This window comes from Nerophis lumbriciformis, linkage group LG01 (genome assembly GCF_033978685.3).
Source record: "Nerophis lumbriciformis linkage group LG01, RoL_Nlum_v2.1, whole genome shotgun sequence".
Classification (NCBI taxonomy): domain Eukaryota; kingdom Metazoa; phylum Chordata; class Actinopteri; order Syngnathiformes; family Syngnathidae; genus Nerophis; species Nerophis lumbriciformis.
Window position 1 is genome coordinate 7,872,003 of NC_084548.2, and position 20,498 is coordinate 7,892,500.

The following is a 20,498-nucleotide window of genomic DNA, read 5'->3' on the forward strand; positions in this document are numbered from 1 at the left end:
TCCCATTAAAATCTCCTGACGATTGAGGGTACCCCCCCTCATGAAACAGGCCTGTAGAGATGAAATAGTCTTGTGATTTTTTTTCCCCACACATACATATATTGCGCTCTACTACGGTATCGAGCACTATTTTTTGGATAACCTTATTAAGACATATATATATATATATATATATATATATATATATATATATATATATATATATATACACATATATATATACACATACATATATATATATATATATATATATATATATATATATATATATATATATATATATATATATAGTCACTGTCCAATCATTTATTATTAACTTCAAATATGAAATGACAATGGGAAATGACTGCTTTATCAAAGAAAACTGAACACATCCTGTCAACCTGTGTCTTCCCTCCTGTGCTCTCCTGAACCATGGAGCGGGACATGGAGCAACTGATGGCAAAACACTGGAAAACTGCCCCAACGGAGTTACTGAGACCCAAGGCGATCAGTTCCTACAAGCAGAGAAAGGATGCTCTTGAAGTAAACTCCTCATATTCTCCATGCTTGTGTCCGACTGACCTGGTTGCTGTCCACTTTGTATCCATACTTGAGTGCAAAGATGCGTCCCAGCGAGATGACGATGCCGTAGCCAACCACAGACAGGGCGAAGGCGTCCCCGATCACCTTCCCGAAGAGGGACGTTGACGGCAATACAGGCGGCTGGAGGCTGCACCGCGAGAGAAAAAGGGAGCAATAGTGTACAGTATTTCATCTTATATTAATATAAATGCTCCTTCCTACCCGGAGGGAATATCTCCAACCACGTCCACTCCATATTTTCCCTGGAGGTTAACTTGCCAGGACACCAGTGTTGCTATGACAATCTGTAGAAGACATGCTTTCTATGTTAAATTGTATGTACCAGGGCTAAGGGTGTCCAAATTTTTCCCCACGAAAAGCCGCACATTGAAAAATCAAAGCATTTTTCATTTTCAAAACCAATACAATGTGTAGGGTTTTTAATATATATGTATATTAAAGTTAAAGTACCAATGATTGTCACACACACACTAGGTGTGGCGAAATTATTCACTGCATTTGACCCATCACCCTTGATCACCCCCTGGGAGGTGAGGGGAGCAGTGAGCAGTAGCAGTGGCCGCACCCTGGAATCATTTTTGGTGATTTAACCCCCAATTCCAACCCTTGGTGCTGAGTGCCAAGCAGGGAGGTAATGGGTCCAATTTTTATAGTCTTTGGTATTACTCGGCCGGTGTTTGAACTCACAACCTACCGATTTCAGGGCGGACACTCTAACCACTATATATATATATATATATATGTGTATGTATATATATATATATATATATATATATATATATATATATATATATATATATATATATATATATATATATATATAATGTATATATATGTGTGTACATATGTATATGTATATATATGTATATGTATATGTATATATATGTATATGTGTATGTGTGTATATATAAATGTATATGTGTGTATATATATATATACATATATATATATATATACGTGTGTGTGCGTGTATATATGTGTATATATATATGTGTGTGTGTGTATATGTATGTATACATATACACACACACACATACATATATATATATATATATATATATATATATATATATATATATATATATATATATATATATATATATATATATATATATATATATATATATATATATATATATATATATATATATATATATATATATTCATACATATACATATATACATACATATACATATATACATACAGACATATATACATACATATGCATATATATTAGAGATGTCCAATAATATCGGCCGATAAATGCGTTAAAATGTAATATCGGAAATTATTGGTATCGTTTTTTTTATTATCGGTATCGGTTTTTTTGTGTGTTTTTTTTTTAATTAAATCAACATAAAAAACACAAGATACACTTACAATTAGTGCACCAACCCAAAAAACCTTCCTCCCCCATTTACACTCATTCACACAAAAGGGTTGTTTCTTTCATCCATCCATCCATCTTCTTCCGCTTATCCGAGGTCGGGTCGCGGGGGCAGCAGCTTAAGCAGGGAAGCCCAGACTTCCCTCTCCCCAGCCACTTCGTCCAGCTCCTCCCGGGGGATCCCGAGGCGTTCCCAGGCCAGCCGGGAGAGATAGTCTTCCCAGCGTGTCCTGGGTCTTCCCCGTGGCCTCCTACCGGTCGGACATGCCCGAAACACCTTCCTAGGGAGGCGTTCGGGTGGCATCCTGACCAGATGCCCGAACCACCTCATCTGGCTCCTCTCGATGTGGAGGAGCAGCGGCTTTACTTTGAGCTCCTCCCGGATGACAGAGCTTCTCACCCTATCTCTAAGGGAGAGCCCCGGCACTCGGCGGAGGAAACTCATTTCGGCCGCTTGTACCCGTGATCTTGTCCTTTCGGTCATAACCCAAAGCTCATGACCATAGGTGAGGATGGGAACGTAGATCGACCGGTAAATCGAGAGCTTTGCCTTCCGGCTCAGCTCCTTCTTCACCACAACGGATCGATACAGCGTCCGCATTACTGAAGATGCCGCACCGATCCGCCTGTCGATCTCACGATCCACTCTTCCCCCACTCGTGAACAAGACTCCGAGGTACTTGAACTCCTCCACTTGGGGCAAGATCTCCTCCCCAACCCGGAGATGGCACTCCACCCTTTTCCGGGAGAGAACCATGGACTCGGACTTGGAGGTGCTGATTCCCATCCCAGTCGCTTCACACTCGGCTGCGAACCGATCCAGCGAGAGCTGAAGATCTTGGCCAGAGGAAGCCATCAGGACCACATCATCTGCAAATAGCAGAGACCTAATCCTGCAGCCACCAAACCAGATCCCCTCAACGCCCTGACTGCGTCTAGAAATTCTGTCCATAAAGGTTATGAACAGAATCGGTGACAAAGGGCAGCCTTGGCGGAGTCCAACCCTCACTGGAAACGTGTCCGACTTACTGCCGGCAATGCGGACCAAGCTCTGGCACTGATTATACAGGGAGCGAACTGCCACAATAAGACAGTCCGTTACCCCATACTCTCTGAGCACTCCCCACAGGACTTCCCGGGGTACACGGTCGAATGCCTTCTCCAAGTCCACAAAGCACATGTAGACTGGTTGGGCAAACTCCCATGCACCCTCAAGGACCCTGCCGAGAGTATAGAGCTGGTCCACAGTTCCACGACCAGGACGAAAACCACACTGTTCCTCCTGAATCCGAGGTTCGACTATCCGGCGTAGCCTCCTCTCCAGTACACCTGAATAGACCTTACCGGGAAGGCTGAGGAGTGTGATCCCACGATAGTTGGAACACACCCTCCGGTTCCCCTTCTTAAAGAGAGGAACCACCACCCCGGTCTGCCAATCCAGAGGTACCGCCCCCGATGTCCACGCGATGTTGCAGAGTCTTGTCAACCAAGACAGCCCCACAACATCCAGAGCCTTAAGGAACTCCGGGCGGATCTCATCCACCCCCGGGGCCTTGCCACCGAGGAGCTTTTTAACAACCTCGGCAACCTCAGCCCCAGAAATAGGAGAGCCCACCACAGATTCCCCAGGCCCTGCTTCCTCATAGGAAGACGTGCTGGTAGGATTGAGGAGGTCTTCGAAGTATTCCCTCCACCGATCCACAACATCCGCAGTCGAGGTTAGCAGAGCACCATCCCCACCATACACGGTGTTGACACTGCACTGCTTCCCCTTCCTGAGGCGGTGGATGGTGGTCCAGAATTGCTTCGAAGCCGTCCGGAAGTCTTTTTCCATGGCCTCCCCGAACTCCTCCCATGTCCGAGTTTTTGCCTCCGCGACCGCTGAAGCCGCACACCGCTTGGCCTGTCGGTACCTGTCTGCTGCCTCAGGAGTCCCATGAGCCAAAAGAACCCGATAGGACTCCTTCTTCAGCCTGACGGCATCCCTCACCGCCGGCGTCCACCAACGGGTTCTAGGATTACCGCCACGACAGGCACCAACTACCTTGCGGCCACAGCTCCAATCGTCCGCCTCGACAACAGAGGTACGGAACATCGTCCACTCGGACTCAATGTCCAGCACCTCCCTCGTGACATGTTCAAAGTTCTTCCGGAGGTGGGAATTGAAACTCTCTCTGACAGGAGACTCTGCCAGGCGTTCCCAGCAAACCCTCACAATGCGTTTGGGCCTGCCAGGTCTGTCCGGCATCCTCCCCCACCATCGCAGCCAACTCACCACCAGGTGGTGATCGGTAGAAAGCTCCGCCCCTCTCTTTACCCGAGTGTCCAAAACATGAGACCGCAAATCCGATGACACAACTACAAAGTCGATCATGGAACTGCGGCCTAGGGTGTCCTGGTGCCAAGTGCACATATGGACACCCTTATGTTTGAACATGGTGTTTGTTATCGACAATCTGTGACGAGCACAAAAGTCCAATAACAGAACACCACTCGGGTTCAGATCCGGGCGGCATTCTTCCCAATCACACCTCTCCAGGTTTCACTGTCGCTGCCAACATGAGCGTTGAAGTCCCCCAGTAGAACGAGGGAATCCCCCGGAGGAGCACTCTCAAGTACTCCCTCGAGTGAATCCAAAAAGGGTGGGTACTCTGAGCTGCCGTTTGGCGCGTAAACGCAAACAACAGTCAGGACCCGTCCCCCCACCCGAAGGCGGAGGGAAGCTACCCTCTCGTCCACCGGGTTGAACTCCAATGTGCAGGCTTTGAGCCGAGGGGCAACAAGAATTGCCACCCCAGCCCGTCGCCTCTCACTGCTGGCAACGCCAGAGTGGAAGAGAGTCCAGCCCCTCTCAAGAGAAGTGGTTCCAGAGCCCTTGCTGTGCGTCGAAGTGAGTCCGACTATATCTAGCCGGAACTTCTCCACCTCACGCACTAGCTCAGGCTCCTTCCCCCCCAGCGAAGTGACGTTCCATGTCCCAAGAGCCAGCTTATGTAGCCGAGGATCGGACCGCCAAGCGCCCTGCCCTCGGCTTCCGCCCAGCTCACACTGCACCCGACCTCTATGGCCCCTGCTATGGGTGGTGAGCCCATTGGAGGGGGGACCCATGTTGCCTCTTCGGGCTGTGCCCGGCCGGGTCCCATGGGGACAGGCCCGGCCACCAGGCGCTCGCCATCGTGCCCCACCTCCGGGCCTGGCTCCAGAGGGGGGCCCCGGTGACCCGCGTCCGGGCGAGGGAAATCTGGGTCCTTTGTGTTTGTTCTTCATCGAGGTCTTCGAGCTGCTCTTTGTCTGATCCCTCACCTAGGACCAGTTTGCCTTGGGAGACCCTACCAGGGGGCATAGAAACCCCCGGACAACATAGCTCCTAGGATCATTGGGACACGCAAACTCCTCTACCACGGTAAGGTGGCAGCTCAGAGAGGAGTGTTTCTTTCTGTTATTAATATTCTGGTTCCTACATTATATATCAATATATATCAATACAGTCTGCAAGGGATACAGTCCGTAAGCACACATGATTGTGCGTGCTGCTGGTCCACTAATAGTACTAACCTTTAACAGTTAATTTTACTCATTTTCATTAATTACTAGTTTCAATGTAACTGTTTTTATATTGTTTTACTTTCTTTTTTATTCAAGAAAATGTTTTTAATTTATTTATCATATTTTATTAATTTTTTTTAAAAGTACCTTATCTTCACCATACCTGGTTGTCCAAATTAGGCATAATAATGTGTTAATTCCACGACTGTATATATCGGTTGATATCGGTATCGGTTGATATCGTTACCGGTAATTAAAGAGTTGGACAATATCAGAATATCGGATATCGGCAAAAAGCCATTATCGGACATCCCTAATATATATGTATACATACATGTATTCATACATATACATATTCATACATATATATACACACATTTACATGTATATACATATATCAAGTCATTTAGCCTTATATAGGTCAATAATTCATAATATTGATCTTGAACCATATTATTTTTTTTTGCAAAAAACCCAAACAATCCCACTAAAATTCTCAGGGATCCAAAAGGGTCCCACTCATAAAAGTTTTTTTTTTTTGTTTTTTTTCAACACTTTCATCTCTAGATCAACTTCGGATCCATCCGTAGATTACAAGTTATGATTATTGTTTTATGTTTTTTGCTTGTTTTTTTCAATGCGAAATTGTCATAGAAAACGTTCTTTAAGGCAAACGCAAAATATGCAATATTTTCCCAAAACATACTTTCAAGTGGAATATATGCTGTGAAGTAATCGGAGCCTTTAAAAGGTCAATAATTCATAACAACATTCATTTGGATTTATTAGTGTTTTTGAGCAATGACCGTCTTAAAGTTAAAAAAAAACAGCAGCTTTCTGTCATTAAAGTCAACTTTGCAACATTTTCTCGTTACATTTCACATGTTTGTTTTTACTTCACGTTTTTTTTTGTTGGTAATAGTCCTTTTTACAAAATGCCGCAGGCCGTTATAAAATTAGCTGCTGGCTGCACACTTTGTACACAACTCTGGTATATACTGATACAATATTGACGTCCATGTAGTGTAAATACAATAACGTGAGTTAGCTTTTTTTATACTTACAGCAAGCAGCTCCACAGGTATCGGGATGGGTATTTTTTTACTAAAGTATGAATTGAGCTCCTTCGCCAGGATGAGTCCGATAATGGCGACAATACTGACCACCAGCGTGCCAATGTTGGTCTGCGGGATTAGATAACACACCTCCAGCACCGTCTGCAAGAAATACAAATGATGATTTGAGAGCGTGTGAGATCATTTTTTCTTGTTCTCAATTGAGAAGACACATTATCATACTTGCCAACCTTGAGACCTTCAATTTCGGGAGGTGGGGGGCGAGGGCGGGGAGGGGGCGTGGTTAAGAGGGGAGGAGTATATTTACAGCTGGGATTCACCAAGTCAAGTATTTCATATATATATATATATATATATATATATATATATATATATATATATATATATATAAATAAAAGAAATACTTGAATTTCAGTGTTCATTTATTTACACATATACACACACATAACACTCATCTACTCATTGTTGAGTTAAGGGTTGAATTGTCCATCCTTGTTCTATTTGTCACTATTTTTCTAACCATGCTGAACGCCCTCTCTGATGATGCATTGCTGTGTGGCACGCAAAAAGTGCTTTCATCAAATGCACTAGATGGCAGTATTGTCCTGTTTAAGAGTGTCACAACATTGCTGTTTACGGCAGACGAACTGCTTTACAGTAGACAAAAACGTGACTGCTGTTGTTTTGTGTTGTTGCCGCGCTGGGAGGACGTTAATGAAACTGCCTAACAATAAACCCACATAAGAAACCAAGAACTCGCCCTCGATCATTCTACAGTTATAACGTCATTGGGCAGGTACGCTGTTTATATTGTGTGCCTGAATTTCGGGAGATTTTCGGGAGAAAATTTGTCCCGGGAGGTTTTCGGGAGAGGCGCTGAATTTCGGGAGTCTCCCGGAAAATCCGGGAGGGTTGGCAAGTATGTACACTATGTCCAAACTTTTAACTGAACGCACGGTCCTGGACGCCCACTATACACCCGAACCAGTATCCTCCAGTTGCTAATGAAACTGTACTACCACGAATGTTGTAATTATAGCCAAAGCATTAATTAATAATAATAATAATAATAACTGGGATTTATATAGCGCTTTTCTAAGTACCCAAAGTCGCTTTACATGTAGAACCCATCATTCGTTCACACCTGGTGGTGGTAAGCTACTTTCATAGCCACAGCTGCCCTGGGGTAGACTGACGGAAGCGTGGCTGCAATTTGCGCCAACGGCCCCTCCGACCACCACCTGTCATTCATCATTCAATTCACCGGTGTGAGTGGCACCGGGGGAAAAGGGTGAAGTGTCCCACCCAAGGACACAACGGCAGCGATTTTTGGATGGTAAGAGGCGGGGAGCGAACCTGCAACCCTCAGGTTTCTGGCACGGTTGCTCTACCCACTACGCCATGCCGCCCCATTGGAAGTAGTTGGTAATTGGAGAGAGGTTGTTATTTCTAGAATTATAATACTCATCACATACTGCATAATAGGGGTGTGGGAAAAAATTCAGAATCGATTCTCATTTTTAAAAAATCGATTTTTTTATTTTTTATTTTTATTTATTAATTAATTTTTATTTTTTTATTTTTTTTTAATTAATCAGTCCAACAAAACAATACACAGCAATACCATAACAATGCTATCCAATTCCAAAACCAAACCCGACCCAGCAACACTCAGAACTGCAATAAACAGAGCAATTGAGAGGAGACACAAACACGACACAGAACAATCCAAAAGTAGTGAAAAAAAAAAGAATATTATCAACAACAGTATCAATATTAGTTACAATTTCAACATAGCAGTGATTAAAAATCCCTCATTGACATTATCATTAGACATTTATAAAAATAAAAAAAGAACAATAGTGTCACAGTGGCTTACACTTGCATCGCATCTCATAAGCTTGACAACACACTGTGTCCAATATTTTCACAAAGATAAAATAGGTCATATTTTTGGTTCATTTAATGTACATTATTGCAATCAGTTGATAAAACATTGTCCTTTACAATTATAAAAGCTTTTTACAAAAATCTACTACTCTGCTTGCATGTCAGCAGACTGGGGTAGATCCTGCTGAAATCCTATGTATTGAATGAATAGAGAGTCCTTTTGAATCGGGAAAAAAATCGTTTTTGAATCGAGAATCGTGTTGAATTGAAAAAAAAAAATCGATTTTGAATCGAATCGTGACCCCAAGAATCGATATTGAATCGAATCGTGGGACACCCAAAGATTCACAGCTCTACTGTATAACATAATTTCTAACTGGAGTGCATGAGAAAGTGGGAGGGGGGGGGGACATAGCTCTTTCTAACCACATTGACTTTTATAAACACAACTACAGAGAGACAGAACTACTGTTTTAAGGGGCAAGCATTAATACAGCTAAAAATTTCATTGTACAGTAAGCAACAGTACGACATTTATTTACCGTATTTTGCGGAGTATAAGTCGCACCGGCCGAAAAAGCATAATAAAGAAGGATAAAACATATATAAGTCGCACTGGAGTATAAGTCGCATTTTTGGGGGAAATTTATTTGATAAAACCCAACACCAAGAATAGACATTTGAAAGGCAATTTAAAATAAATAAAGAATAGTGAACAACAGGCTGAATAAGTGTACGTTATATGAGGCATAAATAACCAACTGGTATGTTAACGTAACATATTATGGTAAGAGTCATTCAAATAACTATAACATATACAAACCCCGTTTCCATATGCCATCCATTTTCTACCACTTATTCCCTAAAGGGGCTGTTTGCAACATTTACACAGATGTCTAGCGGGCGTCCATCCATCCATCCATTTCCTACCGCTTGTCCCTTTTTGGGGTCGCTGGAGCCTATCTCAGCTACAATCGGGCGGAAGGCGGGGTACACCCTGGACAAGTCGCCACCTCATCGCAGGGCCAACACAGATAGACAGACAACATTCACACTCACATTCACACACTAGGGCCAATTTAGTGTTGCCAATCAACCTATCCCCAGGTGCATGTCTTTGGGAGTGGGAGGAAGCCGGAGTACCCGGAGGGAACCCACGCAGTCACGGGGAGAACATGCAAACTCCACACAGAAAGATCCCGAGCCCGGGATTGAACCCAAGACTACTCAGGACCTTCGTATTGTGAGGCAGATGCACTAACCCCTCTGCCACCGTGAAGCCCCGTTTCCATATGAGTTGGGAAATTGTGTTAGATGTAAATATAAACGGAATACAATGATTTGCAAATCCTTTTCAACCCATATTCAGTTAAATGCACTACAAAGACAACATATTTGATGTTCAAACTCATAAACTTTATTTTTTTTTTGCAAATAATCATTAACTTAGAACGTCATGGCTGCAACACGTGTCAAAGTAGTTGGGAAAGGGCATGTTCACCACTGTGTTACATGGCCTTTCCTTTTAACAACACTCAGTAAACGTTTGGTAACTGAGGAGACACATTTTTTAAGCTTCTCAGGTGGAATTCTTTCCCATTCTTGCTTGATGTACAGCTTAAGTTGTTCAACAGTCCGGGGGTCTCCGTTGTGCTATTTTAGGCTTCATAATGCACCACACATTTTCAATGGGAGACAGGTCTGGACTACACGCAGGCCAGTCTAGTACCCGCACTCTTTTACTATGAAGCCAAGTTGATGTAACACGTGGATTGGCATTGTCTTGATGAAATAAGCAGGGGCGTCCTTGGTAACGTTGCTTGGATGGCAACATATGTTGCTCCAAAACCTGTATGTACCTTTCAGCATTAATGGCGCCTTCCCAGATGTGTAAGTTACCCATGTCTTGGGCACTAATACACCCCCATACCATCACAGATGCTGGCTTTTCAACTTTGCGCCTATAACAATCCGGATGGTTCTTTTTCTCTTTGGTCCGGAGGACACAACGTTCACAGTTTCCAAAAACTATTTGAAATGTGGACTCGTCAGACAACAGAACACTTTTCCACTTTGTATCAGTCCATCTTAGATGAGCTCGGGCTTAGCGAAGCCGTCTGCGTTTATGGGTGTTGTTGATAAATGGCTTTGCCTTTGCATAGTAGAGTTTTAACTTGCACTTACAGATATAGCGACCAACTGTAGTTACTGACAGTGGTTTTCTGAAGTGCCCATGTGGTGATATCCTTTACACACTGATGTCGCTTTTTGATGCAGTACTACCTGAGGGATCAAAGGTCACGGCCTTGCCGCGTACGTGCAGTGATTTCTCCAGTTTCTCTGAACCTTTTGATGATATTACGGACCAAAGATGGTGAAATCCCTACATTCCTTGCAATAGCTGGTTGAGAAATGTTGTTCTTAAACTGTTCAACAATTTGCTCACGCATTTGTTGACAAAGTGGTGACCCTCGCCCCATCCTTGTTTGTGAATGACTGAGCATTTCATGGAATCTACTTTTATACCCAATCATGGCACCCACCTGTTCCCAATTTGCCTGCACACCTGTGGGATGTTCCAAATAAGTGTTTGATTAGCATTCCTCAACTTTCTCAGTCTTTTTTGACACTTGTGCCAACTTTTGTGAAACATGTTGCAGGCATCAAATTCCAAATGAGCTAATATTTGCAAAAAATAACAAAGTTTACCAGTTTGAACGTTAAGTATCTTGTCTTTGCAGTCTATTCAATTGAATATAAGTTGAAAAGGATTTGCAAATCATTGTATTCTGTTTTTATTTACCATTTACACAACGTGCCAACTTCACCGGTTTGGGTATTGTATGACAACATCAATAACAATGCCAGAGTCTTCCTTACAAATATCAAGGAGAAAGGTCCGCTGTATCGCAGAGGGCTGATCCCAAAGGTATATTTGAGCTGGGACACGATGACGTGGGTGGCGGCGCCTGTGGTGTAACCTCGCACCAGCGGCTCGGACAGGTAGGTCACCACAAATCCGAAATGGACCAGACCCAGCAGGATCTAACATCAATAAAAACAAACGTTACAACTGACATGGAATCTAAATGCCGCAGGAAGTGTCTGCATGATTCACCGTACCTGAAAAATCCCCGACAGGAAAGTGACGGCAGCGGCCACTCTGACCCGCTCTGCGTCACGCGCAAAGACATCCACCGAACTGGAGTTGGTCACATTGTCCCACGTCGCGAAGTTTGAATCTGGGGCGAGTCGCTCTGTCACGCCGCCAATCATCACGCTCATCACTGCGTATGTGCCTGGAGGAGCGAGGAGAAACTGTAAGCCGTGGAACCTCGATATATTGTACCAACTTTTCTATTTATGACTCACAGACAGGTACAAATATACTTTGGTGTACTGTCAGAATAATTGTATCTAAGTTATCACAAAACTTTGTGTTTCCATGAGTTCACGGCGAGCAGACAAAAGCTGTCTTTGATCCGACCAATCAAAAGGCTTGCAAAACTCCACTGTGTAGGATGGGAAGCGACATGAATGTGTCGGTTTCTTTGATGTATTGTAATCCACAGGAAGATTTTGTCTTGACCCGAGATCTACAAAGCGGAGAGGAAGCAGGACCTGACTTGAAACTGTTTAATGTTGCACTTTTTATATGTAGAAGAAAAGTTTTGGCATTTTATTTAATCTGAGCAACAACTTGAGGCAGTTTAATGTTGATTAACGTGGACCCCACTTAAGCAAGTTGAACAACGTATTGGGGTGTTAGTGGTCAATTGTACGGAATATGTACTGCACTGTGCAATCTACTAATAAAAGTCTCAATCAATCAAAAAAAGCACTTTATATGTAGAAAGGTTTTGTTAAGAAACCACTCTGAGCCTTATCTTATTTAGTTTTTATTTTATATATGATGACCACATTAACCCTGGCAATGGACTCTGTGTGTATATGTATGTTATGCCATTGTTTACAAATTTGGTAAATAAATAACCAAAATATTGATATTTTGTTGTTTTCTTACTGTACCGAAAATGAACCGAACCGTGACCTCTAAACCGAGGTACGTACCAAACCGAAATTTTTGTGTACCGTTACACCCCTACTTAATAGTATCCAATATTGCAACAAATATTACAGTATGTTATCATACTTTCCAAACGTGTTTTTGTCTAAATAAAAATACTTAACTTTACAGCAAAATACCCATTAAATAAATAAAAATGACAATACATTTTACGTTGTTGTTTAAAGCATATTACTGTAAATTGAAAAAAAACTACTACTGTTTTTTGTGTTAATATTCTGTTGACCGAGCTGCTAGTTTTTGACTGTAAAATCTACGGTTGTCGTTTTTAACGGTGTATTACTTTAAATGGAAAGACGGTACATTTGTTTTTAGGGTATACAAACTGGCAGTTAAGTTGCCAGAATAAAAAAATAACTTTGTACTGTTTTTCCCATTAACAATATAATGTTGTAAAAATCTATGTAAATTTAACAGTAAAATTCTGGCAACTAGGCTGCCAGCTAACAAAACAGTGGTACTGTTGTAAAAAAACAAAACAAAAAAACACTATATTTTACAGTAAAATTTTGTACATGTAAAGTTTTTACTGTAAAATCGACAGTCTACTTAAATAAAAATTATATAATTAATAATGAAATCCAGAGGCAAATTCATACATTATTCGCTGTTACAAGTGGCTCTCTGATGGCAGCCATAACTGCCATGTGGCCCTCAATGAAAACAAGTTTGACATCCCTGTTCTATGGTAATTTAATTTCTGGTCCGTCATTAGTAATTTGGTTTATTGTTTCAGTTTTTTGACTCCTACTGTATTTTCTATTATTGTTGTTTTATGTTGTAATTTGCCTTTGGTTTGGTGCTGTCATGTTAAATTTGCCACTGGCTACACTGCAAAAACTGAAATCTAAGTAAGATTAAATATCTCAAATAAGGGTGATATTTGCTTATTTTTTGTCTGATAAGATCATTCTTCTCACTAAGCAGATTTTATGTTAGAGTGTTTTACTTGTTTTAAGGGTTTTGGTCCTAAATAATCTCTCACAGTTAAGAAATATACCGTATTTTTCGGACTATAAATCGCAGTTTTTTTCATAGTTTGGCTGGGGGTGCAACTTATACTCAGGAGCGACTTATGTGTGAAATTATTAACACGTTACCGTAAAATATCAAATAATATTATTTAGCTCATTCACGTAAGAGACTAGACGTATAAGATTTCATGGGATTTAGCGATTAGGAGTGACAGATTGTTTGGTAAATGTATAGCATGTTCTATATGTTATAGTTATTTGAATGACTCTTACCATAATATGTTACGTTAACATACCAGTTGGTTATTTATGCCTCATATAACGTACACTTATTCAGCCTGTTGTTCACTATTCTTTATTTATTTTAAATTGCCTTTCAAATGTCTATTCTTGGTGTTGCGTTTTTATCAAATACATTTCCCCAAAAAATGGGACTTATACTCCAGTGCGACTTATATATGTTTTTTCCTTCTTTATTATGCATTTTCGGCCGGTGCGACTTTTACTCCGGAGCGACTTATACTCCGAAAAATACGGTATTCTTAACTGCTTCCTTTCCATTAAGAAAAATAAACTAGTTTTTAGTATAAGTTTGCTGGTTTCAAGAAATGTAATGCCGAGCGCATATCATTATGTCAAGATAATGGCAATAGCATTTACTTCATTTAAGAATATTTCTCAACATATTGACAAATATTCTCAATATTTTGAGAAAAAATAAACAAATTTTTAGTATAAGTTTGCTGGTTTCAAGAAATGTAATGCAGAGCGCATATCATTATGTCAAGATAATGGCACAAGCATTTACTTAATTTAAGAATATTTTTCACCATATTGAGAAAAAAGGACTCATATTTTTTTTTCTATCAAGAAAAGTGCACTTGTTATTAGTGAGAATATATTTATTTTAAGATATTTTTGGGCTCATTGAGGTTAGCTAATTAGGGACCGCAATGTCCCTTTGGGACAGAGGACCCTATTGTAATTGTAAGGTTTTATTATTATTATTCCGCCGCCTCTTTGAGCTGTAATTTGATCCCCTTAACATGTTTCAAAATTCACCATATTTGACACACATATCAGGACTGGCGAAAATTGCCATCTAATAAAAAAACAAAAACCCCAAAACTCAAAATTGCGCTCCAGCGCCCCCTAGGAAAAATCACAGACAAAACTGCTTGTAACTTCTGTTAGGAATGTCGTAGAGACATGAAACAAAAACCTCTATGTAGGTCTGACTTAGACCTAAATTTCATACACTAACATCCTTCAGCAAAAATCAACAGGAAGTTGGCAATTCCCCCTTCAAAACAAAAGTTTTGTTAAAACAGTCACTTTTGCCTCTTTGAGCTGTAATTTGACCCCCTTAACATGCTTCAAAATTCACCAAACTGGACACACACATTAGGACTGGCAAAAATTGCGATCTAATAAAAAAAAAAAAACGACCCCAAAACTCAAAATTGCGCTCTAGCGCCCCCTAGGAAGAAAACACAGACACAACTGCTCCTAGGAAGAAAACTCAAGACAAAACTGCTTGTAACTTCCAGTAGGAACGTCGTAGAGACATGAAACAAAAACCTTTATGTAGGTCTCACTTAGACCTAGATTTCATACACTAACATCCTTCTGCAAAAATCAACAGGAAGTTGGCAATTCCCCCTTCAAAACAAAAGTTTTGTAAAAATCGGTCACCTTTTTTCAAACATTATCTCCTCTGAGCGCGTTAGTCGTGTCGGCTTCAAACTAGCACAGGAGAGAGATTGAATCCTTCTGACTAAAAGTTGACCAAAGAGTTTTAATTACCGCTCCGGTTGGGATTTTATGTGCCGTCAAAGTCGGTCCCGTCCATCGCTGCTTACAGCTTTAATTTTACTTGTTTTGGAAAGTCTTGACAAGCCAAATGTTCTTGTCCTATTGGCAGACAATTTTGCTTTGTTCAAGTAAAATACTCCTAATTTTTGTACTTTTTTTTCTTATTTTTGAACACTGACTTTTTGCAGTGTACAATCTTGCATATTTACTCTTGTGTGTTCTTTAATATGTCCTTTAATATGTTCTTTAATATATCCCTGTTTGGAAAATAAAGTCAAAGATTTGAAAGATGACATTCAGCTCAGAACAGGTATTCCCAACCGCTGTGCCGCCCCACATTACTAAAAGGTTGTAAAAAAAAAAAAACTGAATTGGACGAGATTATGAGAGTATTATGAGATTATTATTTACCATGAATTGATTTAAGTGGACCCCGATTTAAACAAGTTGAAAAACTTATTCGGGTGTTACCATTTAGTGGTCAATTGTACGGAATATGTACTAAAATGTGCAATCTACTAATAAAAGTTTCAATCAATCAATCAATGTAGCAACAAACCAACAGAAAGACACACACCTATGGAGATGTGCTTGGATGTGCCGAAGATGAAGTAGATGAGGACCGGGTAGAAGGAGGCGTAAAGGCCAAAAACTGGAGGCACGGCCGCCAGCAAGGCATAAGCCATACCTTGAAGGACGCATACCAAAGTGGGGTTATATAATGTACATACTGTATTCAAGTGGTACAAACACAATAAGACACAGTACGATGTTTATCTGACCTTGGGGCAGCTGCATGATGCCCACGCTGAGTCCAGAGATAAGGTCACCAAGTGCATTTTCTCTGATGGAGTAACGAGGCAACCACGACAGAACAGGGACGCTACCCAGCAGGCAGCTCTTGGCTCTGGGGCCGGAACACCTGAGAAAGAAGAAATATCAGTCAGGTTTACAAATCTTGGAAAACATTTTTTCTTTGGATTTGACAACAGTATCAGCAATCATGTATCAGCAAACATGTATCTTCATTTGCGTACACTTGACATACACTGCAAAAAGTCAGTGTTCAAAAACAAGAAAAAAATACAAACATCGTTTCCATATGAGTTGGGGAATTGTGTTAGATGTAAATATAAACAGAATACAATGATTTGCAAATCCTTTTCAACCCATATTCAGTTGAATATGCTACAAAGACAACATATTTGATGTTCAAACTCATAAACTTTATTTATTTTTTTGCAAATAATAATTAACTTAAAATTTCATGGCTGCAACACGTGTCAAAGTAGTTGGGAAAGGGCATGTTCACCACTGTGTTACATGGCCTTTCCTTTTAACAACACTCAGTAAACGTTTGGGAACTGAGGAGACACATTTTTGAAGCTTCTCAGGTGGAATTCTTTCCCATTCTTGCTTGATGTACAGCTTAAGTTGTTCAACAGGCCGTTGTGCTATTTTAGGCTTCATAATGCGCCACACATTTTCAATGGGAGACAGGTCTGGACTACAGGCAGGCCAGTCTAGTACCCGCACTCTTTTACAATGAAGCCACGTTGATGTAACACGTGGCTTGGCATTGTCTTGCTGAAATAAGCAGGGGCGCCCATGGTAACGTTGCTTGGATGGCAACATATGTTGCTCCAAAACCTGTATGTACCTTTCAGCATTAATGGCGCCTTCACAGATGTGTAAGTTACCCATGTCTTGGGCACTAATACACCCCCATACCATCACAGATGCTGGCTTTTCAACTTTGCGCCTATAACAATCCGGATGGTTCTTTTCCTCTTTGGTCCGGAGGACACGACGTCCACAGTTTCCAAAAACAATTTGAAATGTGGACTCGTCAGACCACAGAACACTTTTCCATATCATTATGTCAAGATAATGGCACTAGCATTTACTTCATTTAAGAATATTTTTCAACATATTGAGCAAAAAGGTCTCCTTTTTTTCTACCAAGAAAAGTGCACTTGTTATTAGTGAGAATATACTTATTTTAAGGTATTTTTGGGTTCATTGAGATTAGCTAATTTTACTTGTTTTGGAAAGTCTTGACAAGCCAAATGTTCTTGTTCTATTGGCAGATAATTTTGCTTAGTTCAGGGGTCAGCAACCCGCAGCTCTAGAGCCACATGCGGCTCTTGAGCAGCGCCCTGGTGGCTCCATGGGGCTTTTTCAAAAATGTATGGAAATGGGAGAAAAAAATGGGGTGAAAAATATATTTTGTGTTGTAATATGGTTTCTGTAGGAGGACAAACACGACAAAAAGGCTTCCTAATTGTTAGAAAGCCCACTGTTGAATTTGTTTGTGTTTATGCTTCACTGAGGAGGGTATTAGGCGAGCGCCGCTTCCTACTAATTTCAGCGGCCCTTAAACTCACCATTGTGTGGACCGTGACTCAACAGTTTGTTTACATGTATAACTTTCTCCGATGCTGCCACAGAAAGATTTGTTTCATTTTGTCCACCCAACGTTTTATACTGTGCGTGAATGCACAAAGGTGAGCTTATTTAAGTCTTGTAATGTTTTGCGGCTCCAGACAGATTACTTTTTTGTATTTTTGGTCCAATATGGCTCTTTCAACATTTTGGGTCGCCGACCCCTGGCTTAGTTCAAATAAAATACCCCTCATGCATACTTGCCAACCCTCCCGGATTTTCCGGGAGACTCCCGAAATTCAGCGCCTTTCCCGAAAACCTCCCGGGACAAATTTTCTCCCGAAAATCTCCCGAAATTCAGGCGGAGCTGGAGGCCACGCCCCCTCCAGCTCCATGCGGACCTGTGTGACGAGTCGACAGCCTGTTCTCACGTCCGCTTTCCCACCATATAAACAGCTAATGATGGAGGGCGAGTTCTTGGTTTCTTATGTGTGTTTATTGTTAGGCAGTTTCATTAACGTCCTCCCAGCGCGGTAACAACACACAACAACAGCAGTCACGTTTTCGTCCCCCGTAAAGCAGTTCGTCTGCCGTAAACAGCAATGTTGTGACACTTTTAAACAGGACAATACTGCCATCTACTGTACATGCATATGTGACCCACCTATAATGTGTCACATTTTTGTGTTGATTTATTTATTTTATTTTGTGGTTTGAATTCATTTTTGGAGCTGTCATTACAGATTTATCAGTATTCACATTGGTCAGTAGGGGGCAGTAGGGCGTTTCTTCCCAATTGAATGCTATCACCTGCAGACCGGAAGTGTCTTGTCATTCTGATGAGCGCGACCAGTCTGTGAACAATTGAAACGTCCTGTGTGCTTTTTCCTCCTGTATAAAAGGTTAGTTTTGGTGAATCAACTCACTGAATAATATCCATGTGATTTTTATAAGTTTAAGTACACATTCTGATGGTGGAGCCTAACTCTAAAGTGTTTGTGAGTTGTAGTTTGTATTTGTGAATGAATTCAGTGTACAGCTGCAGTAATCAATACAAAAAGGCGACGTGAGTACGCAATGTTTATATAGGAACTTCTGATCCTAATTCAGACTCCCAAATTAGAGCTCCCGTTTTCTTATTGATTTTATAATGTATATTTGTATAATGTGTGTGTTCTGAAATAGTGACAGAGAATAGAACAAGGATGGAAAATTCAACCCTTAACTCAACAATGAGTAGATGAGTGTTATGTGTGTGTAAATGTGTAAATAAATGAACACTGAAATTCAAGTATTTCTTTTATTTATTTATTTATTTATTTATATATATATATATATATATATATATATATATATATATATATATATATATATATATATGTAATAAAATATATATATATATAGCTAGAATTCACTGAAAGTCAAGTATTTCTTATATATATATATATATATCTTAACCACGCCCCAACCACGCCCCCCGCCCCACCCCCGACCACGCCCCCCACCTCCCGAAATCGGAGATCTCAAGGTTGGCAAGTATGCCCTCATTTTTGTATTTTTTTTTCTTGTTTTTGAACACTGACTTTTTGTGAAGCTTTTTGTTATTGGAAGTGATTATTAACCCTTCACATTATAATGTACATTATATATACCGTATTTTTCGGACTATAAGTCGCAGTTTTTTTCATAGTTTGGCTGGGCTCCATTGCGATTTATATATGTTTTTTTCCTTCTTTATTATGCATTTTCGGCAGGTGCGACTTATACTCCGGTGCGACTTATACTCCGAAAAATACGGTAGATAGAACTTCATACAGGGCAATAACATGGCGACCATACCTCAGTGAATTTTTGATCTTGCCCCACACAGATGTTTTCGATTCCGACTTCTCCGCCAGCTTGTCCACAGCTTCTTCATCGAGGATATCTCTGTGCACCCGATAGCCTGCTGGTCTCCTCTCGGCCATGACTGAAGAAAAAAACAAATCCAAAAGGGAGATTAATTGCGTTCAGTTTGGTTTTGTGTGTCAGTGAAAAAAACATCTCCACTGCTTGAAGGACTCTTGGAATGGAATTTAAAAACGTCGGCATGGTCCTAAAACGACATATACCCCACCCTATGATGAATGAATCCTTCCTGCGCAGTCCCTCAAGCTTCAAATCCACTTTGTGGAAGTTTTCTCCACGGAGTCGTCATCAAACATTTTATCTGTGAGGATTGAGATTAAGTCAGCCATTTTAGCAGAGTCAGGGTTGTTCTTGTTCAATGATTACACGGCACAAAAGGAAATATGATACCAGCTTAATGACACGCAGATAACACTGATAACGGGCGGGAGAAACAACATCCTCAATGTTTGTAGAATCTTCAACATTGTTATGCTTTCACTCTACAGTATGGGACAGTCTCACAGGCTTTTTGGCAGACAATGCATTTTTATGGGTAGACTAAACTCACAAATAGTGCTTAATGATTCCTCCAGGAAGCCCCACTAAACCTTTTTTCTTCTCATCCATTCAACATTATTCTAATGGGATGTTACTGTAGTCCCATTTGTTGGTTATTTCCAAGAAACATTCTGACTCCGCCTTTAAACAATCGCATCACTTTTATGCCTTTATGATCATTTGGGCTTTGTAAATGTACATGAGCTTTATATTGTTGACAGTTTAGCATGGAAAAAAATATTATTTTGTTAGGTTTTCTCACAATATATATGTATATATATATATATATATATATATATATATA

At 40.8% G+C, this 20,498-nt stretch overlaps 1 protein-coding gene across 3 annotated transcripts in view; it reads right to left on the reverse strand.

The window, feature by feature from the left end:
• Window positions 1-20,498, reverse strand: part of LOC133615608 (solute carrier family 26 member 6-like) — a 47,926-nt gene that overhangs the window by 27,295 nt on the left and 133 nt on the right. Inside the window, exons 1-11 of one of the 3 annotated variants that reach the window (XM_061974335.1) lie at window positions 20,205-20,294; window positions 19,863-19,955; window positions 19,586-19,715; window positions 16,144-16,283; window positions 15,939-16,049; window positions 11,609-11,784; window positions 11,366-11,530; window positions 6,584-6,736; window positions 787-869; window positions 565-712; window positions 384-497 (exon numbers count right to left, since the gene is read on the reverse strand). In XM_061974335.1, the coding sequence (XP_061830319.1) occupies window positions 384-497; window positions 565-712; window positions 787-869; window positions 6,584-6,736; window positions 11,366-11,530; window positions 11,609-11,784; window positions 15,939-16,049; window positions 16,144-16,283; window positions 19,586-19,713 (1,218 nt within the window). In that variant the 5' untranslated portion in view covers window positions 19,714-19,715; window positions 19,863-19,955; window positions 20,205-20,294. Of the gene's footprint in view, window positions 1-383; window positions 498-564; window positions 713-786; window positions 870-6,583; window positions 6,737-11,365; window positions 11,531-11,608; window positions 11,785-15,938; window positions 16,050-16,143; window positions 16,284-19,585; window positions 19,716-19,857; window positions 19,956-20,204; window positions 20,295-20,498 lie in introns of those variants that run through there. The other 2 variants (XM_061974344.1, XM_061974352.1) reach the window with 2 other exon arrangements.